Here is a 23066-nt window from a genome sequence, read left to right on the forward strand (position 1 = left end):
ATAGCCCAGGCAATAGAGAATGGCCTACTCTTAGGAGCAAAGCCAGAATTCTTTCCAACGTGCAATAATAGTATACAGTCTTCAGAGGCACTGCAAAGCAGCCGGGAAGGTCAGGACCTGCCGCACACCAAGACACACAGCAACAGGCGCTCTCAGCTCGGGTCTGAAAGGAACAAGTGATGGAAACCAACAAAGCTCCCAAACTGAGGAGAAACCAAGCACGTGGAGACACTGGCCCATCAGGCCCCAGGGCTGGTTCCCCAGTGTCCCACTGCTGCACTCAAGACCCTGGAGTTACCTAAGCTGATCCCGTGCTCGTCCCACACCACGTTTGCAAATGAAAGATGTTTCCTAGTTGAGGGCCAAAGACGTGACAACCATGCCCAAAGCGGAGCAACCCTGTAGTTTCCTGCGCTTTCCAGCAAACCCTCATGTGTGGAATCATTCTCAATCTCCTTTCTCCGCCAATACAACTACTGTTACTATTACAAGTACTATCATCATTTACTGAGTGCATACAATGTGCCATACATTGTCCTAAGACCTTATTGTGAATTATACAATTTAATCCTTACTATTATTGTCATTCCAATTTTTAATGAGGAAAGAGAGGCACAGAGAAGTCAATTAATTTGCCCAGTCATACGGCTACTAAGCAGGAGGGCCAGGATTCAAACCCAATAGTCAGAATCTAGAACTAAATTCTTAACGACTACACTGTACGAAACATTTTCTTCATGAGGCACAGCAAACAAGATTACACTAGTATTCCATAAAAGACAATGTGTTTATATGTAATACTATATGTGTGCATGTACATATATTACTTCTTAATTACATATAACTAGTATTACATATTATATCATATATTAATAAATAATTATTAATTAATGCATATTACAAAGGATTCTATGGGCAGTCATTCCATTGAAAATAAGACAAGAGGCTGGGTGTACTGGCTCATGCCTATAATTCCAGCACTTTGGGAGACCGAGGCAGGCAGATCACCTGAGGTCAGAAGTTTGAGACCAGCCTGACGAATATGGTGAAATCCCATCTCTACTGAAAATATAAAATTAGCAGGGCATGGTGGTGGGGGCCTGTAAACCCAGCTACCTTTGGAGGCTGAGGCAGGAGAATCGCTTGAACCTGAGAGTTGGAGGTTGTGGTGAGCCGAGATTGCACCACTGCACTCCAGCCTGGGCAGCAAGAGCAAAACTCCGTCTCAAAAAAAAAAAACAAAAAAACAAAAAAGAAAAGACAATGTACATATATATATACACACACACACACACAGAGTATATAATACTGTCCTCTATGGTAACAATAGTAGATAGGCTTTTCTGTAATAAATTCATAATAAATACTTATATTGCACTCTACAGTTTGAAAGTCCTTTCACCTTGTCATCTTAGCCACACAGCAGTCCTGTAAGGGCATAGAACAGGCAATTGTCTCATATGGGCCTAGGCTTATGAGCCTTTCAAGAGGATACAACTATTTGAGTCTTGAAAAAAGAGTTACTGGCTCTAAACCATGAACAGAAAACTGCAAAATCAAAACTAATAAAAATCTAGTTAAATGCCTTTGGACACTAAATATTTAACCGGTCTCCATGGGACAGCGCAGCTTCTGTTCTGTCTTCAGGGATCTGTCTCCACTAACACCTAGGTCCCCTTCTTAAACAGTGTTTCATAGACCAGTGCCTGTCACTGTGGACACACGTGCTAAATTACGTCCATTGTCATTATCCGCAAACAGTCCCCTGCTACTCCCACCCCATCTCATGACATTGTGCCTGGAAGCATTGATACTACAGGTTGACTGTCCCTTATCCAAAATGCTTGGGACCAGACTGTTTTGGATTTCAGATCTTTTTGAATTGGACAGGAATATTTGCATTACTCTTACTGGGTGAGCATCCGAAATCTGAAAATCCAAAATCCAAAATGATATAGTGAATACTTCCTTTGAGCATCATGTCAGTGCTCAAAAAGTTTCAGATTTTGGAGCATCTTGGATTTCAGATGTTTGAATTTGGGATGCTTACCTGGCATATGTAAACGTGAGATTTCACTGCGCACCATCTCCCTTAGATAGTTTAAACTGCTTTTAGCCCTATCTGGAGATAGGTATACTGAAAAGGAGGGTACTACTGTAGATGACTCCAAGGATTCAATTATTACTCACTCAGTCCTGCATTTAAAATTTTATGACCTTAAGCTAGTACATTTTCCATGCCTTTTTTGATTTTCTCTTCTATACATCAAGGGATAATAAGAGTAGCTACTGAGTTACTGTGAAGTATTAATGAGATAACATACGCCTTGCCTTTGCTTACTATAATTATGAACATATTATAAAGTGCTCAACAAATGTTAGCTCTTTGTATCATTATAAGCCTTCATATCTTTCTGATAAGATACATTCTTTGTTCAGAACTTTAAAAAGCACACCCAGGAGCTAAGCATTTTAATATACTGCTGGTGGGAGTACAAAGGGTATAGCCCCTATGGAGGGGTATGTGGCAGTGTCTAGTAAAACCAGATCCTCTTCAACACTTTGACCCAACAATTCAACCTCTAGGAGTTTATCTGAAGATATGCCTCCCCACGTATGAAACAACTAGACTCAAGTTATTCATTGTGGCATTATTTGCTATAGCAAAATATTGGAAATAAACTGCTCATCCATAGAAGATCACGTGAGTGAATTATGGTACAATCACCCCATAGACTACCATGCAACCCTAGCAAAGAAGAAAGAAGATTTTAATAAAATGAATGATTTCCAGAATATGCTATGGAATTTTGAAAAGCAAAGTGAGTATATAATATGCCACCTTTTGTATATGTAGAAACAGGAGGATAGATGAAAGACAAAGAAAGAAAGAGAGAGAGAGAGAGAGAGAGAAAGAAAGAAAGAAGGAAGGAAAGAAAGAAAGAAGGGAAGGAAGGAAGGAAGGAAGGAAGGAAGGAAGGAAGGAAGGAAGGAAGGAAGGAAGGAAGGAAGGAAGGAAGGTCAAAATCACAGTGGTATTCTCCCTAATATATAACTCCAACAACTCAGGCTAATAGTCATCTAAAAAAACGCTGAAGGAGGCCGGGCGCGGTGGCTCATGCCTGTAATCCCAACACTTTGGGAGGCGAGGCGGGTGGATCACGAGGTCAGGAGATCGAGACCATCCTGACTAACACGGTGAAACCCCGTCTCTACTAAAAGTACAAAAAATTAGCCGGGCGTGGTGGCGGGCGCCTGTAGTCCCAGCTACTCGGGAGGCTGAGGCAGGAGAATGACGTAAACCCGGGAGGGGGAGCTTGCAGTGAGCCGAGATCGCACTCCAGCCTAGGAGACAAAGCGAGACTCCTCTCAAAAAAAAAAAAAGAAAACAAAATGCTGAAGGATATGACATGACAGTTCATTGAAAAGAAAATACAAATATAGGTTCAACATTGCTCCTAATAAGAGTATTACAAATGGAAAACCCAAAAGTTTGATAAAAGAGTATATTGATGAAACTGTGGAGAAAGAGGCGCTTTCAACAGTGCTGGTGGCACTCCTAGCGGTGTCTGTTGGGAAAGCCTCTGGAGGGTAATTTGGCAGACTTTTGCCAATGAAAAAAGCATGCATGCTTTCTGATAGATATAATTAGTGCTCACCCATATTGTACTCTCTTCTCCTACCAGAAACACACAAAAAAACTGTACTTCTTGACCTTCCTGAAGTTTGGCAGGGCCATGCGACTAGTTCTAGCCAATAAAATATAAGTAGAAATAATGTTTGTCACTTCTGGTCCAAGGCTGTCTCTCTCCTGCGGCAGTGACTGTGAAGGCTGTGGGTTCCAGATGGTGCAGGCACAGGACCCAAACCTGGGTCTCTGAGAGACTGTGTGGAGCAGGAATCTCCCGCAAAGTGAACATCACAGGACAGGTACCAAGGGTTGGAATATTTTTGGTATATTTAGTGACAGATTTGAGAGTTGTTTTTTATTGTAGCAAAATGTAACCTCATGAATACAACCTTTGACCTCGTAACTCCACTTCAGGGATTTGTCCTGAAGACATATTAGGACAAAATTATATGTTTACAATATTATTTAATTTAATTAATTAATTAATTTTTTGAGACGGAGTTTTGCTCTTGTCGCCCAGGCTGGAGTGTAATGGTGCGATCTTGGCTCACTGCAACCTCCACCTCCCGGGTTCAAGTGATTCTCCTGCCTCAGCCTCCTGAGTAGCTGGGATTACAGGAACCCACCACCATGCCCAGCTAATTTTTCTGTACTTTTAGTAGAGATGGGGTTTCACCATGTCGGCCAGGCTGGTCTTGAACTCCTGACCTCAGATGATCCACCCGCCTCGGCCTCCCAAAGTGCTGGGATTACAGGCGTGAGCCACTGTGGCCAGCCTATTATTTATTTATTAAAGAACTGTATGAGAAAGCAAAATATCGGGACGACTTAAATGTGTGGCAAAGAAGAAACTGGTTAAGTAAATTGTGGTATACCCATATAGGAGAATACTATGTAGCTGCAAAACATAACTAGAAAGTTCTCTATAGAAATATGGAAATATTACTAAGACATATTGTTAAGCAAAAAAAGCAAGCTGTACAATAGTGGACATCTATGTATTATCTTTTGGGTAAAAAAAGGGGAAAATACATACTCATAATGTTTAAATATGCAAAAAGCATATATCTATATAGAAAAAAGAAAATAGGTCATGGTAGGTTACCTGTTAGGTGGAATGGGAACTGGATATTGAGTCAATGCATTTTCCCCTCATATTTTAATTTTTTTCGTTTTTCTTTTTTGAGACAGGGTCTCACTCTATAGCCCAGGCTGGAGTGCAGTGGCGGAATCACAGCTCACTGCAGCCTCGACTTCCCAGGTGGGAGGATCACCTCAGCCTCCCGAGTAGCTGGGACTACAGGTGCATGCCACCACACCTGGCTAATTTTTGTATTTCTTGTAGAGACAGGGTTTCACCATGTGGTCCAGCCTGCCATATTTCAATTGTTGAGCTACGTGAATATATATATGCAATACAGAAAATGAAAATAAATACATAAATAACATCCTTTTCTGGCTATGTATTGCCTACAGGAACTTTGAAAATGTATTTCCAACTGGCATTCCCCACTTCATGCCTGGCTGTTTTCCCTTCTGGGCATGGAGTTGCAGCCACATCTGACTCCTGGGGGGCTAGGCGTTTTTCATCCTTCTGTCTGTGTGCAGGGTTAGGTCTCCCTCAGTGAGCCCTCCCCTTTCTGTTTGCCTCTGCATAGCTTGAAAGACCTAGACATCTGCACTGGGGCATCCTTCTGATCCACCCAGGCAGAGTTCCTAGGCTGACTTTTATGTTCACATAATTCCTTTTATATATTCCTGCCATTGCGTTCATTAAATTAAGTTATAATGGCCTGTTCACACATATGCTGCTGTCTCTAGATAGGAGAACCATGTCTGGCTCATCTTTCCATCTTTCTGTCCCCATGGCCTGGGATAGGGCATGAGATAGTAGTATGGGCATTTAATAACTTTATTCATGAATTTTGTCATAAATAGATTAGTAAGCATGAAGTAATAAAGTATAATATGTCATGTTTGGAAACAGTCTTTCTGTGCTTCCTGCCACAGACCTCAGCAGCCTGAATCCTTTACGTCATCATGCCTTACAAATATTCTATATGAGTTATGATACTGAAAAAGATGGGTATGCCCTAAATCATTTGATGGTGGTATTTTTCAAACGTCCTATTTTTAATTTGATGAGTATTTGCTCGACTAATGCTACTCCAAAATAATATTTTTTATTTATTTATTTATTTTTTGAGACGGAGTCTCGCTCTGTCGCCCAGGCTGGAGTGCAGTGGCCAGATCTTAGCTCACTGCAAGCTCTGCCTCCCGGGTTCACGCCATTCTCCTGCCTCAGCCTCCAGAGTGGCTGGGACGACAGGCGCCCGCCACCTCGCCCGGCTAGTTTTTTGTATTGTTTTAGTAGAGACGGGGTTTCACCGCGTTAGCCAGGATGGTCTCGATCTCCTGACCTCGTGATCCGCCCGTCTCGGCCTCCCAAAGTGCTGGGATTACAGGCTTGAGCCACCGCGCCCGGCCAAAATATTTTTAAAAAAGGAGGCCAGGTGTGGTGGCTCATGCCTGTAATCCCAGCAGTTTAGGAGGTTAAGGCTGGAAGACAGCTTGAACCCAGGAGTTTGAGAACAGCCCAGGCAATATAATGAGACCTCATCTCTACCAAAAAAAAAAAGTTAGCCGAGCGTGATGGCACACACCTGTGATCCCAGCTTCTCGGGAGACTGAGGTGGAGGATCACTTAAGACCAGGAGGTCAAGGCTACAGTGAGCTGAGATTGCACCACTACTCTCCAGCCTGGGTGAGATCCTGTCTCCAAAAAAAGAAAAAGATGAGAAAAGAAAACAAATAAAACCCTCCATGCTTAAACCAAAACCATAACCAGATAAAGAAAAGGAAACAGTTGTGTAGAGAATTCTAATCATTTTCCTTGAGTGATATTGATTGTATCAAGTTCATTAGTTAGATTTTCATTAGATTACATGTAATAAAATAATATTCAATTTAGTAAAAAACAAATTCATGTTATTTAGACACATGATCACTGCTCTTTAAAAAACATTGTAATGGCCCGGTGCGGTGGCTCACGTCTGTAATCCCAGCACTTTGGGAGGCCGAGGCAGGTGGATCATGAGGTCAGGAGATCAAGACCATCCTGGCTAACACAGTGAAAGCCCATCTCTACTAAAAAATACAAAAAATTAGCCAGGCGTGGTGGCGGGCGCCTGTAGTCCCAGCTACTCGGGAGGCTGAGGCAGGAGAATGGCGTGAACCTGGGAGTCGGAGCTTGCAGTGAGCTGAGATCACGCCACTGCACTCCAGCCTGGGCAACAGAGTGAGACGTGAGACTCCATCTCAAAAAAAAAAAAAAAAAATTGTAACATCACCAGGCGTGGTGGCTCACGCCTGTAATCCCAGCACTTTGGGAGGCTGAGGCAGGTGGATTACCTGAGGTCAGGAGTTTGAGACCAGCCTGACCAAAACGGTAAAACCCTGTTTCTACTAAATACAAAAAATTAGTTGGGCATGGTGACTCATGGCTGTAATCCCAGCTACTAGGGAGGCTGAGTCAGGAGAATCGCTTGAACCTGGGAGGCAGAGGTTGGAGTGAGCCAAGATTGTGCCATTGCACTCCAGCCTGGGCAACAAGAGGGAAACTCCATCTCAAAAAAAAGAAAGAAAGAAAGAAAAAAAAAAAAAATATATATATATATATACACACACACACACACACATATATATGTCTATATATAATGACATCAAGTAAAAGTAGTAGAATATGAATTTTTTATAATTTAATTTTTGAGCCCACAATAAAAACAAAAACAGTAACAAAACAGTATAAATAAGTATCTAAAATATATTGAATGCCTACATGCTAAACAGTTTACGGGGTACTTCAACATTATCTGATTTTATTTAAGCTTCCTTTTTTTTTAAAACTGAGTCTTGCTCTGTCACCCAGGCTGAAGTGCAATGACACGATCTCGGCTCACTGCAACCTCCACCTCCAGGGTTCAAGTGATTCTCCTGCCTCAGCCTCCCGAGTAGTTGGGACTACAGGTGTGCGCCACCACGCCTGGCTAATTTTTGTATTTTTAGTAGAGATGGGGTTTCCCCATGTTGACCAGGCTGGTCTCAAACTCCTGACTCAGGTGATCGCCCTCCTTGGCCTCCCAAAGTGCTGGGATTACAGGTGTGAACCACCACGCCTGGCCTATTTAAGCTTCTTAATCATCTGGAGTGCTAAGTGACTTTACCCCATTTTACAGATGAGGAAAGTTGGGGTACAGACACAGTAACTTGCTCCAAATTACAACACAGTCAGGAAGTCATGGCTATGAAGTTTGAACCTAGGACTTTCCTGTATACTGTTCTATACTTTCTTCCAATATGTGTTCCAAATACAATTTTAGGAGTTCCTATTTGAGGAGGGCATGTATAAAATCAACAATGGGATATAGAAGGCTGAAAAGGAAATTAAATTTGCTTCATATCTCTTAACAGGTGCATGTTTAAGAAACACTGTACTCAACAGAGGTGTACCAGGTTGCCTTCTGCCTTCACTTAAGCACCCATGTTGGTTAAAGCTAGGAAATACCTGAAAATCTGTATTTTCAAAACATTTCACATCCTTAAAGCTTCTGGGCTGGCATCTATTTTCGCATTTTGTTGAAACATTGCTAGAAAAATCCTTTGGCCTTCTTCTCAGTGAAACCAAACAAAACCCACAATGTATGCTCTTTCAACTTAAAGCATCAATAGATTCAACAAAACCGTTGTATATACAGCTGTGGCAATATTTACGCATGTAAGCATCTTAGTTGAATACCAGATTCAAACAAAATCAATACAAAATGGATTTTACAGTTAATTTTAATGGGTGTGATGTATCGTTTAAGAGGGTGTGATTTCCAGGTTCATAACATTAAGTGATTTCAGCAGTTGTCTGAATCATAGTGTGTTCCAAAATGAATAGTAAGGTCAGACTATAATTTTAGACTGAAAACATCAAGGCCATTTTCTAAATTTGGGCTTGAAATACTAGAAGTGGCTTTGATATTACTATTGAATTGGCTTCAAAGACTGCTAATTAGACCATTGTCTTTAAGAACTGCCTTCTTATGCAATTTAATAGAGCTGCTTGTTCTTTAAGAGTAAGAGTTTTGTTTACATTGAAAACTTTCACTAGACTGCCAAAATAACAAAAACAAATACACAGACATTGAAACTTATGCTCTTGAAAAACAAAAAGAAAAGAGGGAAAATAAATCAGTGACAAGTGGCAGATTATCGTTTGCAGCTTGCCTTTGACTTTTTTTTTTTTTTTTTTTTTGAGGCGGAGTCTTGCTCTGTCGCCCAGGCTGGAGTGCAGTGGCACTATCTCGGCTCACTGCGAGCTCCGCCTCCTGGGTTCACGCCATTCTCCTGCCTCAGCCTCCCGAGTAGCTGGGACTACAGGCGCCTGCCACCACGCCCGGCTAATTTTTTTTGTATTTTTAGTAGAGATGGGGTTTCACCGTGTTAGCCAGGATGGTCTCGATCTCCTGACCTCGTGATCCACCCATCTCGGCCTCCCAAAGTGCTGGGATTACAGGCTTGAGCCACCACGCCCGGCGCCTTTGACTTATAAATGCCTATTTCCTGCCCCCGGGAGGAGGGTGAAGGGTAGGTTACGGTGCTTGGGATGCAAACTGTCTTCTGGATTATGCTAATTTGTTGTTAAGTGCTTAAGGCTGCTCATTCAGCACAGATTTGATTAGTTTTTGGCTATCAAGTTCAAAGATTTATGAAAAGTTTCTCTCTGGATAGCTGTGGTTGTATTCACTTTGGTTCTCCTTATTCAAAAACGTTCATATCCTTGATGAGTGGTGACAAATGGCTTGCTCAGGAACACTGTGCAAGTATAAACTCCTTTGTAATAAAACACAATTAATATTGATGAAATCGGTCTTCAATTAGCACTTGTTTGTTGTATCAGCCTGAAAACCTTTCCTCTTCTCCCCACCTTCTGGGACTCAAAGAACAGACTGGGGGACAATCTCGTCTGAATCGAACACTCCAAACTGGGGCTGTGACTGGCCCCTGGCAGATGCCACAGGTCCCAGAAAGGTGATCAGAGAGCCCTATCCAATAGGAGGAGTTGCTTCCCTCTAAGTACTCTCAAAGGGGAGAAGCAAGGATTTATGCTGGCTCTGTTTGTGGCTTTGCCCAAAATGAAACTCTCAGCCGCGTGCTACACCACGATCGTAGTGGAAGTGATCATCAGACACTGGAAAGAGGAAAGAGGGAAGGAGAGCGCCTACTGCCTTCCGGACACTGTGTTAAGGCTTTCTCTCTAGCATCTAGTTTAGTCTCTGCAACTGCCCCAGGAGAAGTCTTTATTTTATCGGTGAGGACACTGAAGCAAATAGCGGTTCCTCGTCAGACCCTTCCAGGCACTGGTTGGCTTTCTGTTGCCTAAGGTCCCCCGTAAACTTTCTTCTATACTGCGGAGAAATAGAAAAGGGCAGTTGGAACAGAGGAGGAGGGAGAGGGAAACAAAGAGGGGAAAAGAGAAACTTAAAAAAAAAAAAAAAGGAAAAAGATAAATGTGAGAGAGCTCTGAGATGAGGCCAATGGTTGGTCATGTGAGGTCAACTTTATTTGAGGTGAGGGTAATCCCAAGACGACAAATGGCTAACCCTTCAGTTTCTGGGTCTCATGGCTCCATCTCTGCCATTTCAGGAGGGTCCTAGTCTTAGGAAGCTATTTGGGAAACTCTCAACGCTCCCAGAGACATTACTGTTTTTTTTTTTTTTTTTGGAAACAGGATCTTGCTCTGTTACCCAGGCTGGAGTGCAGTTGCACAAACTGCAACCTCCACCTCCTGGATTCAAGCGATTCTCCTGCCTCATCCTCCCGAGTAGCTGGGATTACAGGCACCTGCCATCATGCTTGGCTAATTTTTTGTATTTTTAGTAGAGACGGGGTTTCACATGTTGGCCATGCTGATCTTGAACTCCTGACCTCAAGTGATCCTCCTGCCTCAGCCTCCCAAAGTGCTGGGATTACCGGTGTTAGTCACCGTGCCTGGTTGAAACATTTCTATTTCATAGGAATATTTTGGCTGGATGCAGAGGCTAGGGCAGGAGGATCGCCTGAGGCCAGGAGTTCGACACTACCCTGGGCAACATAGAGAGACCCTGTCTCTAAAAAAAAAAATTTGAAAAGAAAAAAATATATATAACTTTTAGCCAAAAGTATAATGACAAGTGTCTGCAAGATATATCTGAGAACAGAACATTTGTTTGTTTACTGTGGTGCTCCAGCCTCCACATCACTCTTATAAACAAGATGTCTGGGTTTCTTTGCAGAAACAAGTTTCTTGAGTTTTGTTCCCAGTTTCTATAATATTCCATTTAGTATTCCTGATACACTGCTGCCTACCACGCTGGTGGAAGGAAAGAACTCCTTCTGAGAGACAGCTTTACCCTATCTCTGTCAGTTATCTGACTAACGTTTTGATTTCCAGTAGTAAAAATGTTGAAACTGGCCGGGCGTGGTGGCTCACTCCTGTAATCTCAGAACTTTGGGAGGCTGAGGTGAGTGGATCTCGAGGTCAGGAGTTCGAGACCATCCTGGCCAACATGGTGAAACCCCATCTCTACTAAAATACAAAAATTAGCTGGGTGTGGTGGCGCATGCCTGGAATCTCAGCTACTAGGGGGACTGAGGCAGGATAATTGCTTGTACCAGGGAGTCAGAGGTTGCAGTGAGCTGAGATCACACCACTGTAGTCCAGCCTGGTGATAGAACCAGACTCCATCTCAAAAAAAAAAAAAAGTTGGCCAGGCACAGTGGCTCATGCCTGGAATCCCAGCACTCTGGGAGGCTGAGGTGGGCAGATTATGAGGTCAGGAGATCGAGACCATCCTGGCCAACATGGTGAAACCCCGTCTCTACTAAAAATACAAAAATTAGCTGGGCATGGTGGCAGGCGCCTGTAATCCCAGCTACTCGGGAGGCTGAGGCAGGAGAATCGCTTGAACCCGGGAGGTGGAGGTTGCAGTGAGCCAACATCGTGCCACTGCACTCCAGCCTGGGCGACAGAGCAAGACTCCACCTAAAAAACAAAAACAAACAAACAAACAAAAAGTTGGAACTTCATTCTCAATTTACTACTGGAGGTAAGTCCATCAGTGTCTGTTTATTAAAGGATTTACCACAGTCTACCCTGACACACTGAGCACATGGCTTTGCTACAAAAACAGAGACTCGGCTGGGCAAGGTGGCTCATGACTGTAATTCCAGCACTTTGGGAGGCCGAGGGGGGCAGATCACTTGAGGCCAGGAGTTTGAGACCAGGCTGGCCAACAAGGCAAACCCCCAACTCCACTAAAAATACAAAAATTAGGCCGGGTGCGGTGGCTCACGCCTGTAATCCCAGCAGTTTGGGAGGCCGAGGTGGGTGGATCTCTTGAGATCAGGAATTCGAGACCAGCCTGGCCAACATGGTGAAATCCCGTCTCTACTATAAATACAAAATAGCCGGGCGTGGTGGCATGCACCTGTAATTCCAGCTACTGGGGAGGCTGAGGCAGGAGAATCACTTGAACCCAGGAGGTGGAGGTTATAGTGAGCCAAGATCGCGCCACTGCATTCCAGACTGGGAGACAGAGCAAGACTGTCTCAAAAAAAAAAAAAAAAAAAAAAAAAAAAAAATTAGCCAGGCATGACAGAGTGTGCCCATAGTCCCAGCTACTCAGGGGGTTGAGGCATGAGAATTGCTTGAACCCGGGAGGCGGAGGTTGCTGTGAGCCGAGATTGCAACACTGCACTCCAGCCTGGGCAGCAGAGCAAGACTCTGTATGAAAAAAAAGGAAGAAAGAAAGACACAATGACAAGGACAGAGTTCACCTACAGAGGGAATGACATCAATACATTAGGAATATTTTTAATACATTAAATCCATTTGGGGTATTTTTGGACACATTGTTTGTCATACTATGAACAACAGAATTTTTCCTTAAAAATTTTTTATTTTAGAGACAGGGTCTCTTGCTCGCTTCGGCAGCACATATACTAGAGACAGGGTCTCGCTCTGTTGATGAGGCTGGAGTGCAGTGGTGCAATCATAGCTCACTGCAGCCTCAAACTCCTGAGCTCAACTGATCCTGCCACTTCAGACTCCCAAGTAGCTAGGACTACAGGTATATGCCACCACACCCAGCTAACTATTACAAAATATTTTTTGTAGAGATGAGGGGGACTCTTGCTCTGTGGACCAGAGCGTGGGAATACCTGGCCTCAAGCTATTTTCCTGCCTCAACCTCCCAGAGTGCTGGGATTAGAGTTGTGAACCATCGCGCCCAGCCCTCATTTATTTGATTTCTTCAGAGAAGCTCATCTGTTCCTACATTTAGAGACATGGAACTTTTCCACAGAAGACAACCTTCGTTGTTTTCACACGGGCTTTCAAAAGAATGTGATGTCCCTTTGGCATTTCGGATTCTCACCTACAAGGTATAAACAAATCGCTTGGAGACAAGTCTCAACACAGAACACGCGCTGTTTATCAGTGGCGAAGACTTGCATCCGCCTACCACCACGGCTGGCTCATCTTGCCCCTCCAGGCCTGTGACTGCTGGAACACTCCCACTCCCCGTGTGCGAATACACCACTTCAGTTGGACCAAGAGTTTCCGGCTCGGGTGGCCCCTCCTTCCCTGGAAAGAAATAGCTGCCTATAGAATATCAGAGCCATTCGGACTCAGGGGTGACTCAGCTCTTCCACGACCTGTGTTCCCACTTCTCCTTGATAAGGCCAATGTTTTGGTCCTACTTGTGAAAATACGTAGCCCTACATCTATCTCCCGCTCCAGTAGCAAGAGAAAAGACCCTATTCAGAGAAATATTTAGAAGATTCTTGTGGAATTCTTGTTGTGAGTGGTTTTTCCTTCCCTGACATTGGTGCGACTGTCTCCCCCTTCCCTCAAATTGCTGTCTGGATGTTTCTCTCTCACCCGAATTTTCTTGGAGTCGGGCATTATCAGTCTAAAATTGGAGGTGAGAATTCATCAGTGTTATCGATAAAACTTTGCAATTATTTCTTTCAAACTGGACTTTTTCCCTGTTCACATATTTCTCCTCATTGCAACATAATCAAAGCATCGATGAGTGTTTCTGTTTAAATTCAAAGGACATTCCACCTTTAACCTTAACATTCATGAGATACAAAATGGGTTTTTCTTTCTGCTGATTTAAAAAGCTGATATGAAGCTGCACAGTGCAGAAGAGGGCACCCCTGCTCCAGAAAAGAAGAAACAGAACTGCCTGCCATAGACACTTGGTAGGGAGTGGCAAATGGAATCTTCGTTTGTTTTTCTCTTAGGACTTTGACAATTATTTTTCCTTGAAAAGAATAAGAGAATCTACCTAAAATATTAATACTATTTTCAGAGCTCTAGGATAATACAGAGCAGAGTCTTTAAAAAAAAAAAAAAAAAGGAAAGAGGTTTCATTTCTGACAGTGGATTTCTTCCACTGATGTGCGTACTCTTTGATATGAAAAGCTGTACGAAACTGCCTTGAATTCATTCCACAGATGGAAAGTTGCAAGTACGGTAATTAGCTAAGCAGTGGCAAGGCTGACCATCTGAGGTTTGATTTCTCATCAAGAGAGAGTGTCCGACACACGTGCCACTGAGCATGCTTGTAGGAGTTCCACGTTTCAGATGCACTGAGAATGCATGCATGGAACACACATCCCCCCACCCCAACAACCGCACTCCCAAATTGCCCCTGCACACATATATTCTAACACGGTTACAACACAGCATGCTCCCGAGCCTCAGACAACAAGCTGCCCAAAAGATGCTCAAGCAACAGCGGCAGTGGGCCTGACTTCCGGTATCCGCAGCCACTCCAGAGAACTTCCTGTGAGCCCCAGGGACTCAGAGGAGGCCGAGTGATGAGGAAGGTGGCCAGAGGCTGCCAGACAAGCCCCAAGCAGTCATTCTGCTTCCTGCCTTCATTTTCCCTCAAACTCTCATCTTTCTGGAGAGAACAGAACCCTGTTCTGGGGGTGCAGACAAGCCATGACACCCACTAGTAACCTCTAGCAAAACAATAGTTTAAAAATTACTTAGTGCTCTCTTGACTTTCTGACTGTTAAAATGAAAATTGTATTTTGTCGCTATATCCTTTTGTTGTAAGTGGAATACTGCACTCAAACCAAGCAGGCAATGTAAAACTATGACTTCAAAGCCATTCCTTGATAAAACATCAAAACGGCCCAGAGTGAACAGCTGTTATCTGTAATTCAACAGATAATTAACTGAAACTCAGTGCTGAAATTGCTACTGGGAGTTTCTGCAGCCAAGGTCATTCTCATGGTGCTGCTTGATTTTGTTTCTGTGTCTCTTATTTCTTGTTAGGCGGGGAGGAGCTTGGATTGTCCTTCCGTAAAATTCCATTTTGATGGGTAAAGGGAACTTGAATTTCTGCTTGGCCTACCAGAGGCCTGCAACTTGCACTTTCTCCCTGAGACGAGAAGGTTTTTTTCTCTCCACCCTGAAACACCGCTGCCTGCACCTTTTGCTCAGTTTAGAGGAGCAACATACTTTCCGCCACAAATGCCAGAAATACTGCCTTTTCAACTTGGTTTTGTACAATGTGATGGCACTAAATCCACCAAAGGGATAGGGCACCCTCACTTTGGATTTGCCAGTCCCATGGGTACATGACTGACCTACTTATCCACCTCCCAACCTTGAAACTCCAGCCCCCTGAATGGCCTCACCACTCCAACCCCCAGTACAATTTCCCACTTCCCACCTCCATGCACTGCCCATTCACCAAGCCAGCCACATCTCCCTCTAAATTGAAAACTCACCCGAAAACCCACCACCTCTTCCATGCAGCCTCCCCTGATTGAGGATGAAGAAACCTCCAAAGCATGACCGACAAACTCCCAATAAACGAGAACACACGCCCCCCCAAAACAAACACAGAAACTCACAAAAGAAGAAAATGACAGTCTCTACTTTTGATTTGTGAAACTCCTATGAGGCTAAGGAGATCAATTTTACACCAATAACCAATTAATCATTTCAGAAAATGAAGTCATTTTTAATATTCTTGGGGTTACTCAGCAAAACACTTTGCTTTGACGTCTCTTTTGTACTTTCCTTAAATCCTTCCTTTTCTTCTCAGCTTTTTGAATGCATGACTGAAGGGAACTGCCGCTCACCGACATGGACAACAGTAAAGGAACTTGGTCTTCACTATGCCTGGTGGTGGTGGGCCATGCTGCCCAGGAGGAACCCGCAATGAGACTGGCAAATGCCTTAACCATCTCATTTTCTCATCAGGGAGAAGCCTTAATGACTCTTCATGCCTACATACTTCCTGGGAAAACACGTCTGCTCTGTTGGGATAAAGGACGCTCTAGACCAGGCTCTGCTGAAAGATCCAGGGCAAAGGTTCCCGACAAGACCATGTCCAGCCTCAAATAAGGCCACAGAAGAGCCCAGGCTCTCTGAGGAGCACCGGCTCCGAGGCAGTCACATCAGGAGACAGAAACAGACACGTTGGTGCTGCCCTCTCAGGTCATTGCAAACGCCACTTGAGGAAGGCTAAGAGCTTTGCAGCATAAAATGACCAGAACAAGGAGAAACACAGATGCAATGGCAATAGCTGGCAATTCGCACATGGCGTCAAACACCACTGCCACAGAAGCTTTTTAGCTACAAGCCGCGCTATGCAACCTTTAAGCAAAACATTATTGATTTTGCGGTTGTAAAAACATACCTTCAACTGCAGAACTCAGTTTTATGACACCTTGAATAAAAACAAAAAGTGGCAGTTATACAATGGACCCAAATCCCCTTTTCCAGGCTTCTCATAACACACGCATGCTTCAGATCTGGACTTTTCTTTTTCTTTTTTTTTGCTGGCATTGCAAGAATGTAACTAAACAAATACCAACTTCAAAAATAAAATAATGTTTAGTCTTAACCAGGTCTCATGGACGTCTTCTTTTCCCCCACTAAAACCATTTGGGGAAATTTTTCATTAAAAATGGGATCAAACATGTTTTTGGATGGGACAAAGGCCAAGTCTGTCTGAGTGACTTATTTCTGTGTATCAATTATACCAGATTATGGATCAATAAAAGTTCACACAATAGGACGCCAGGGACAAGCACTTCCTCTATGGTACTGTATATAGAGATCATTTGATGCATGTTAGGACAGAGTTTCTGTTGAAACATGTAACAGATGGTTAAAAACCATGGTGTGGGTTGGGCACGGTGGCTCACGCCTATAATCCCAGCACTTTGAGAGGCGAGGCGGGTGGATCACGAGGTCAGGAGATCGAGACCATCCTGGCTAACATGGTGAAACCCTGTTTCTACTAAAAATACAAAAAAATTAGCCAGGCGTGGTGGCAGGCGCCTGTAGTCCCAGCTACTCGGGAGGCTGAGGCAGGAGAATGGCGTGAACCCTGGAGGTGGAGTTTGCAGTGAGCCGAGATCATGCCACTGCACTCCAGCCTGGGCGACAGAGCAAGACTCTGTCTCAAACAAAACAAAACAAAACAAAACAAAAACAGAAAAACCATGGTGTGATCTGGTAACTTTCTTCTCTGGGGTGGTCGGGTCAGAGCCCTTTTCTTGGTCTGATGGGTTTAGCTTTCAGCTCCCGCAAGCGAGAGACTGAACAGGTTATCTGAGCAACTCAAGTTGTTCATGAAGCAAGTCAGTACCCCTGACTGATATGTATGCACCTTTTCAGTGAAAAATTTTTTTTTTTTTTTTAAAGACAGAGCCTCGCTCTTTCACCCAGGCTGGAGTGCAGTGGTGTGATCTCAGCCCACTGCAAGCTCTGCCTCCTGGGTTCACGCCATTCTCCTGCCTCAGCCTCCTGAATAGCTGGGGCTACAGGTGCCCACCACCACACCCGGCTAAGTTTTTGTACTTTTAGTAGAGATGGGGTTTCACTGTGTTAGCCTGGATGGTCTCGATCTCATGACCTTGTGATCTACTTGCCTCGGCCTCCCAAGGTGTTGGGACTACAGGCGTGAGCCACTGCGTCTGGCTTTTTGGTGAATTTAAAGGTGAAAATACCAAACTAAGATAAACTAAGACCTTTGAAAAGCATTTTTTATAAGTCATAGTTATAAATAAATAATATTATCTAATCTTATGCAATAGTCATGATCATTTAGGCTGAACAAAAATGTCTGCAGTTTCATTTGGTTGAAGTCCTGGTTCTCTTTCAAACTGGAGGAGTTTGCAAATGAAATTCTTTTCAGTACTGGTAAATCGAATTGGTATCAGCATGAACACACACTGATTTTAACAGATTATGTTCACATTGTTCTTCCTTATGACTTTCTGGAAAAGCTGCTTTGAAGCTTGTTTCCTATTGAATTTCATCTTTCCTGCATAACCAGTGGTGTCCAACGCTGGTTCAACGTTGAATAAGAAACTCTCTAGAGGAGGAAGTATGCATATATATGTCCATATGTTTATTATAAATTTTGCTGATACGAAGGATATGTGGCACACAGTCTACAAGTAACAGTGAAATATGCAGTATTCTTTACGGCAAATTCCATATAGAGAATTGGTTGCCATGGAATTCTTTTGTTCATCTTGGCCAAACTCTTCTATCTGTAGCCAGCAGTTCAACCATGATCAACAATCATTCATTCAGTTGCATCCCAGTTTACCCTTTTCCCAACAAAGTTACTGTTACTATATCTTTTATGTGATATAAATTATTTTTATTAAATTAAAGCCTCTTTCAGCTCCCATACTATGTCAGTACTCGTACCATGGCATATTTGTCAGTGTACGTAAAGTTGGGCAGAGATGTGCAGTGACCACACCAGCACGTAGTATTTCCACCATACAGGTATGGTAGAATGTAACCTCAAGAGCATGGATAGAAACATGACTAGGAAATGATGAGTTTTAAATATTTATAACTTTTGTTTTTGATACAATTTATCTAATTGTAAGTTATACATTTTAATTTGTAGTAATGGGCTTCCAAGATGTCTGAAACTGCAACATCTGGCTCTTGCAAGCCGGTATGAACCCGCTTTAGGGCACCACTGCCATAACTGATGCTTCTTTCTGCTCAGGCCCAGGGAAGACCTTGAACTTCAGGATCCTCCCTGAGATCTTCATAAAGGGGGTTATAATTTAATTGAACAAGACAAATGGAAGTAAACTTAGGATTTACTATTATTTTGCCAGTTATTTCAAAACCTGTAAAGCCTTTCACTGCAAAAATAAACTATGCATACATCGTCTTGGAAATAACAGTCATTGACAATCAACTAGTATAATCACAATATCAATGGATTTGACTGGATTTGATGTTCTTTTGGTCAGGCAACTAAACCAAGACGCAAAGCCAGGTAGAAGTAATTGACTTATTAAGCAATGACCTCATCTTTTCAGAGTAGAATTATTATATACATTAGAATAACAAGTTTTTCAGCCATATTCATTTTTGAGCATAATCATGATGTCAGCAAATGTCATTCAACTGAAAAGATAACAATGTGCTCTGATCAGTATGTAGAAACAGGGTTCATGCAAGAAAACAAGAAAATTTAAACAAATTCTCAGGGAAGACAGGGGTGGCAGTGAAGGACAGCCCAATAATCATTTATTGACTTGGGAAAACAAGGTAAGCTCAAATACAAACAAAAATTAGATCTCTAATTATAAACCTTATGTTAAGAAAAACATGTGATTCATTAGCTCCAAATAGACTTTTCGCATATTTTTAAACCCCAAGTCAAATTACTCTGTATAGTAGGGTAGGCCTTTATATTGGGAAGTAGCTATGTTACAGTGAAAATTTAGAACGAGCTATATCTAGATGGATACCTTATATTAACATGATACACAAAATTGTACAACGAGTGGGAAAGATCATTTATCTCAAAATGTAAATGTTTTTTAAAAATTTGAATACTTAAGAGGGGATTGATGTTGATGTTAAAAGCTACACATAGCACTGCTGACTTCCAGGACACACAACAGACATTATCTGGTGAGAGGCTGACATTGACATTGCCTGGAATTCAGGGTAAGCCGTAACACATATATTTTTATATGTATATATAGACACACACACAGACACACACACGGATGCTACCCCCCTCCCCTTGGTTTCTTTTTCATAGTCTGCAGAAGTGTTTGAAAAATACAATTGAAAACAACAACAAAAAACAAACTCAACTGTTTTTCTCTCAGCTCAATATTTTCTTTTTCTTTCTTATTTTTTGAGACGGAGTATCCCTCTGCCACCCAGGTTGGAGTGCAGTGGTGCAATCTCGGCTCACTGCAACCTCCGCCTCCCAGGTTCAAGCAATTCTCCTGCCTCAGCCTCCCAATTAGCTGGGACTACAAGAATGCCTGACCGCACTCAGCTAATTTTTGTATTTTTAGCAGAGACAGGGTTTCACCACGTTGGCCAGGATGGTCTTGATCTCTTGACTTCGTGATCTGCCTGCCTCGGCCTCCCAAAGTGCTGGGATTACAGGCGTGAGCCACCACGCCCGGCCTATTCCCCTATTTCTTCTACTTCATCTCACATGACTTTTCCCCTTATTCCGGACCCATTAGCCACATGGTTTTTCTCTGTGCTTTGCAATGCTCTTTCCTTTCTGCCCTTGGCTAGTGTACTTGCTGCTCAGTCTCTCTTGCCTGCTGCCCTAAACTGCTCAATCTTCCTATAGCCAGCTCTTTTCTTTTGTTCATATTTGACTTCAAATATAACTTCCTCAGAGAGTCTTCCTTGATGACTGTATTTAGAGCAGGCTAGAAATAACTCTCTACCCCATTGCTCTCTTTTATTTATTTATTTATTTAATTTTTATTTTTTAAAAGGATGGCGGGGGGCGTCTCACTTTGTTGGCCAGGCTGGCCTTGAACTTCTGCGCTCAAGCAATTCTCCAGCCTCAGCCTCCCAAGTAGCGGGAACTACAAGTACATGCCACCACAACAGGCTTTCTTCTATTTTTAAAAAATAGCACTTAACACTGTTTGCAGTTATCTCATTGATTTTACATTTGCTTCCTTGTTTACATCTGTCCTCCTCATTAGAATATAATCAGAATGAGAGCAGGAAGCTGGTCTGTTTTCTTTGCTATTGGAGCTCCTCTGCCTAGAAGTTTGTAGCATAGAGCAAACACACACAAAATAGAGGCCGAGACGGGCGGATCACGAGGTCAAGAGATCGAGACCATCCTGGTTAACACGGTGAAACCCCGTCTCTACTAAAAAATACAAAAAAAAAAAAAAACTAGCCGGGCGAGGTGGCGGGCGCCTGTAGTCCCAGCTACTCGGGAGGCTGAGGCCGGAGAATGGCATGAACCCGGGAGGTGGAGCTTGCAGTGAGCTGAGATCCGGCCACTGCACTCCAGCCTGGGCGACAGAGCTACACTCCGCCTCAAAAAAAAAAAAAAAAAAAATATTTACTGAATGAAAAAGTGATCATTCCCAAGTATCCTCAAGGAGGATCTTATCAATCCCAGCAAATGTACTTCAAATATGTTATTTCAATTATGGATGTTATTGAGCTGAGTACTCAGATTTCATTATATTGACCATTGTCTATTTCTACTCAGAGGCTGTTCTTTATAAGGAGTTAGTCAAAATCTATGTGTAGAGTGAATACATGTAACTTATAGTAAACTTTTAGGTGTTTTAGGGTTCCAGTGTTGGCAAGGTCTCTGAGAAGTAAGTTTATTGGCTACTTGGAGACAAAATTATGCCCTAAATGGACTTCAAGAAATATTAGTTAGTTAACTTTATATTCAAATACCTCAATAATCTGCAGTTCTCTTGTCTCAACTGTCATCACCCTGGGCCAAATTATGACAGCAGTGTTCACAGGAAACTGTATGATAAGGCACAATAGAGAAAGAGGAACTAAAAAAGAACTTCAGCCTTTAATATCCTTTTTCTAAGTTATTCCCTTGCTGCAGCTGGAGTGACTTTTTCTAAAGCTCATGTAATAGCCTTCCAAGTCTTATTTTATTCATTTATTTTTTAGATGAAGTTTCACTATATTGCTTAGGCTGGTCTCAAACTGCTGTGCTCAAGTGATCCTCCTGCCTCAGACTTCCAAGTAGCTGGGATTATAGGCATGTACCACAGTGCCCAGTGAAATTCTTAAGATAAAAAGCCTTAACATTACCTGTAAAACCCTCTATCATGTCAGTTATAGGTGAATAAAAATTGCCACAAATTCTTCCATACTCCTCCCACAGAGAGGTGGAGGCTGTGTCTCCTCTCCTTGAATCTAGGTAAACTCTGTGGCTGCTTTTCACCATTAGAATACAGAGGAAATGATGCTCTCTGCCCAGATCTCATGAAACAGGCAGCTTGCCCTCTGGTCTCATGGAACACTCCCTCTGGGAAGCCTGAGACAGCAGGTTACAAGTCCTGAGACAGTTCTGATGGAAAGGCCACGTGCAGACACTCTGATAAACATCAGCTGAGCCTAAGTGTCAAGTTTAGGCAGAAGGAAGAAGCTATAATATCTTTTTTTTCTTTTTGCCCAGACTGGAGTGCAGTGGCACAGTCTTGGCTCACTGCAACCTCCGCCTCCTGGGTTCAAGCAATTCTCATGCCTCAGCCTCCCATGTAGCTGGGATTACAGGCACCTGCCACCACGCCTGGCTGATTTTTTTGTATTTTAGAAGAGATGGAGTTTCACCATGTTGCCCAGGCTGGTCTCGAACTCCTGAGCTCAGGCAATACACTCATTTCGGCCTCCCAAAGTGCTAGGATTACAGGCGTGAGCCACTGCACCCGGCCAGCTGTAAGGTCTTGAGGAGACTGTTGGTGAAGCCTGGGAGCACCGAAAATTGTCACTGGGGCCTGGAGAAAAGGTAGTGGCAGAGAATTTGCCAACATTATCACTTGTAGTAATGTGGAAAATACAAAATAAACTCAATGAACCCATGGATTTTAGTAAGAAAATTCCTAGGCAGAATGCTTAAAGTGCCATTTTTATTTTAAAAGTTTTTTTTTTTTTTTTTTTTTTGAGATGGAGTCTCGCACTGTCCCCCTGGTTGGAGTGCAGTGGCGCGATCTCGGCTCACTGCAAGCTCCACCTCCCGGGTTCCCGCCATTCTCCTGCCTCAGCCTCCCAAGCAGCTGGGACTACAGGCGCCCGCCACCGTGCCCGGCTAATTTTTTAAAAAAATATTTTTAGTAGAGACGGGGTTTCATCGTGTTAGCCAGGATGGTCTCGATCTCCTGACTTTGTGATCCGCCCGCCTCGGCCTCCCAAAGTGCTGGGATTACAGGCGTGAGCCACCGCGCTCGGCCTAAAAGTTTTTTTAAAAGCTACACAAATAAAAGGTGCAGGTAGAGAAAGACAAGTCAAAAAAGAACTGCTCAGTTTTCAAACAAAATTTGGAGACAATAAAGAGCTAGAATATGTTGAGTAAAA

General features: G+C 43.0%; 1 protein-coding gene across 17 annotated transcripts in view; it reads right to left on the minus strand.

Moving 5' to 3' along the window:
- DLGAP1 (DLG associated protein 1) overlaps nucleotides 1-23066 on the minus strand; it is a 951759-nt gene that overhangs the window by 138883 nt on the left and 789810 nt on the right. For 9 of the 17 annotated variants that reach the window (XM_007974542.3, XM_007974540.3, XM_007974541.3 and 6 more), the window contains one exon: nucleotides 16387-16416. The exons of the other annotated variants lie outside the window; for them this stretch is intronic. In XM_007974542.3, the coding sequence (XP_007972733.3) occupies nucleotides 16387-16416 (30 nt within the window). The remainder of the gene's footprint in view (nucleotides 1-16386; nucleotides 16417-23066) is intronic. 17 annotated transcript variants of the gene reach the window in all.

The sequence above is a fragment of the Chlorocebus sabaeus genome, chromosome 18, assembly GCF_047675955.1.
Source record: "Chlorocebus sabaeus isolate Y175 chromosome 18, mChlSab1.0.hap1, whole genome shotgun sequence".
NCBI classification, from domain to species: Eukaryota; Metazoa; Chordata; class Mammalia; order Primates; family Cercopithecidae; genus Chlorocebus; species Chlorocebus sabaeus.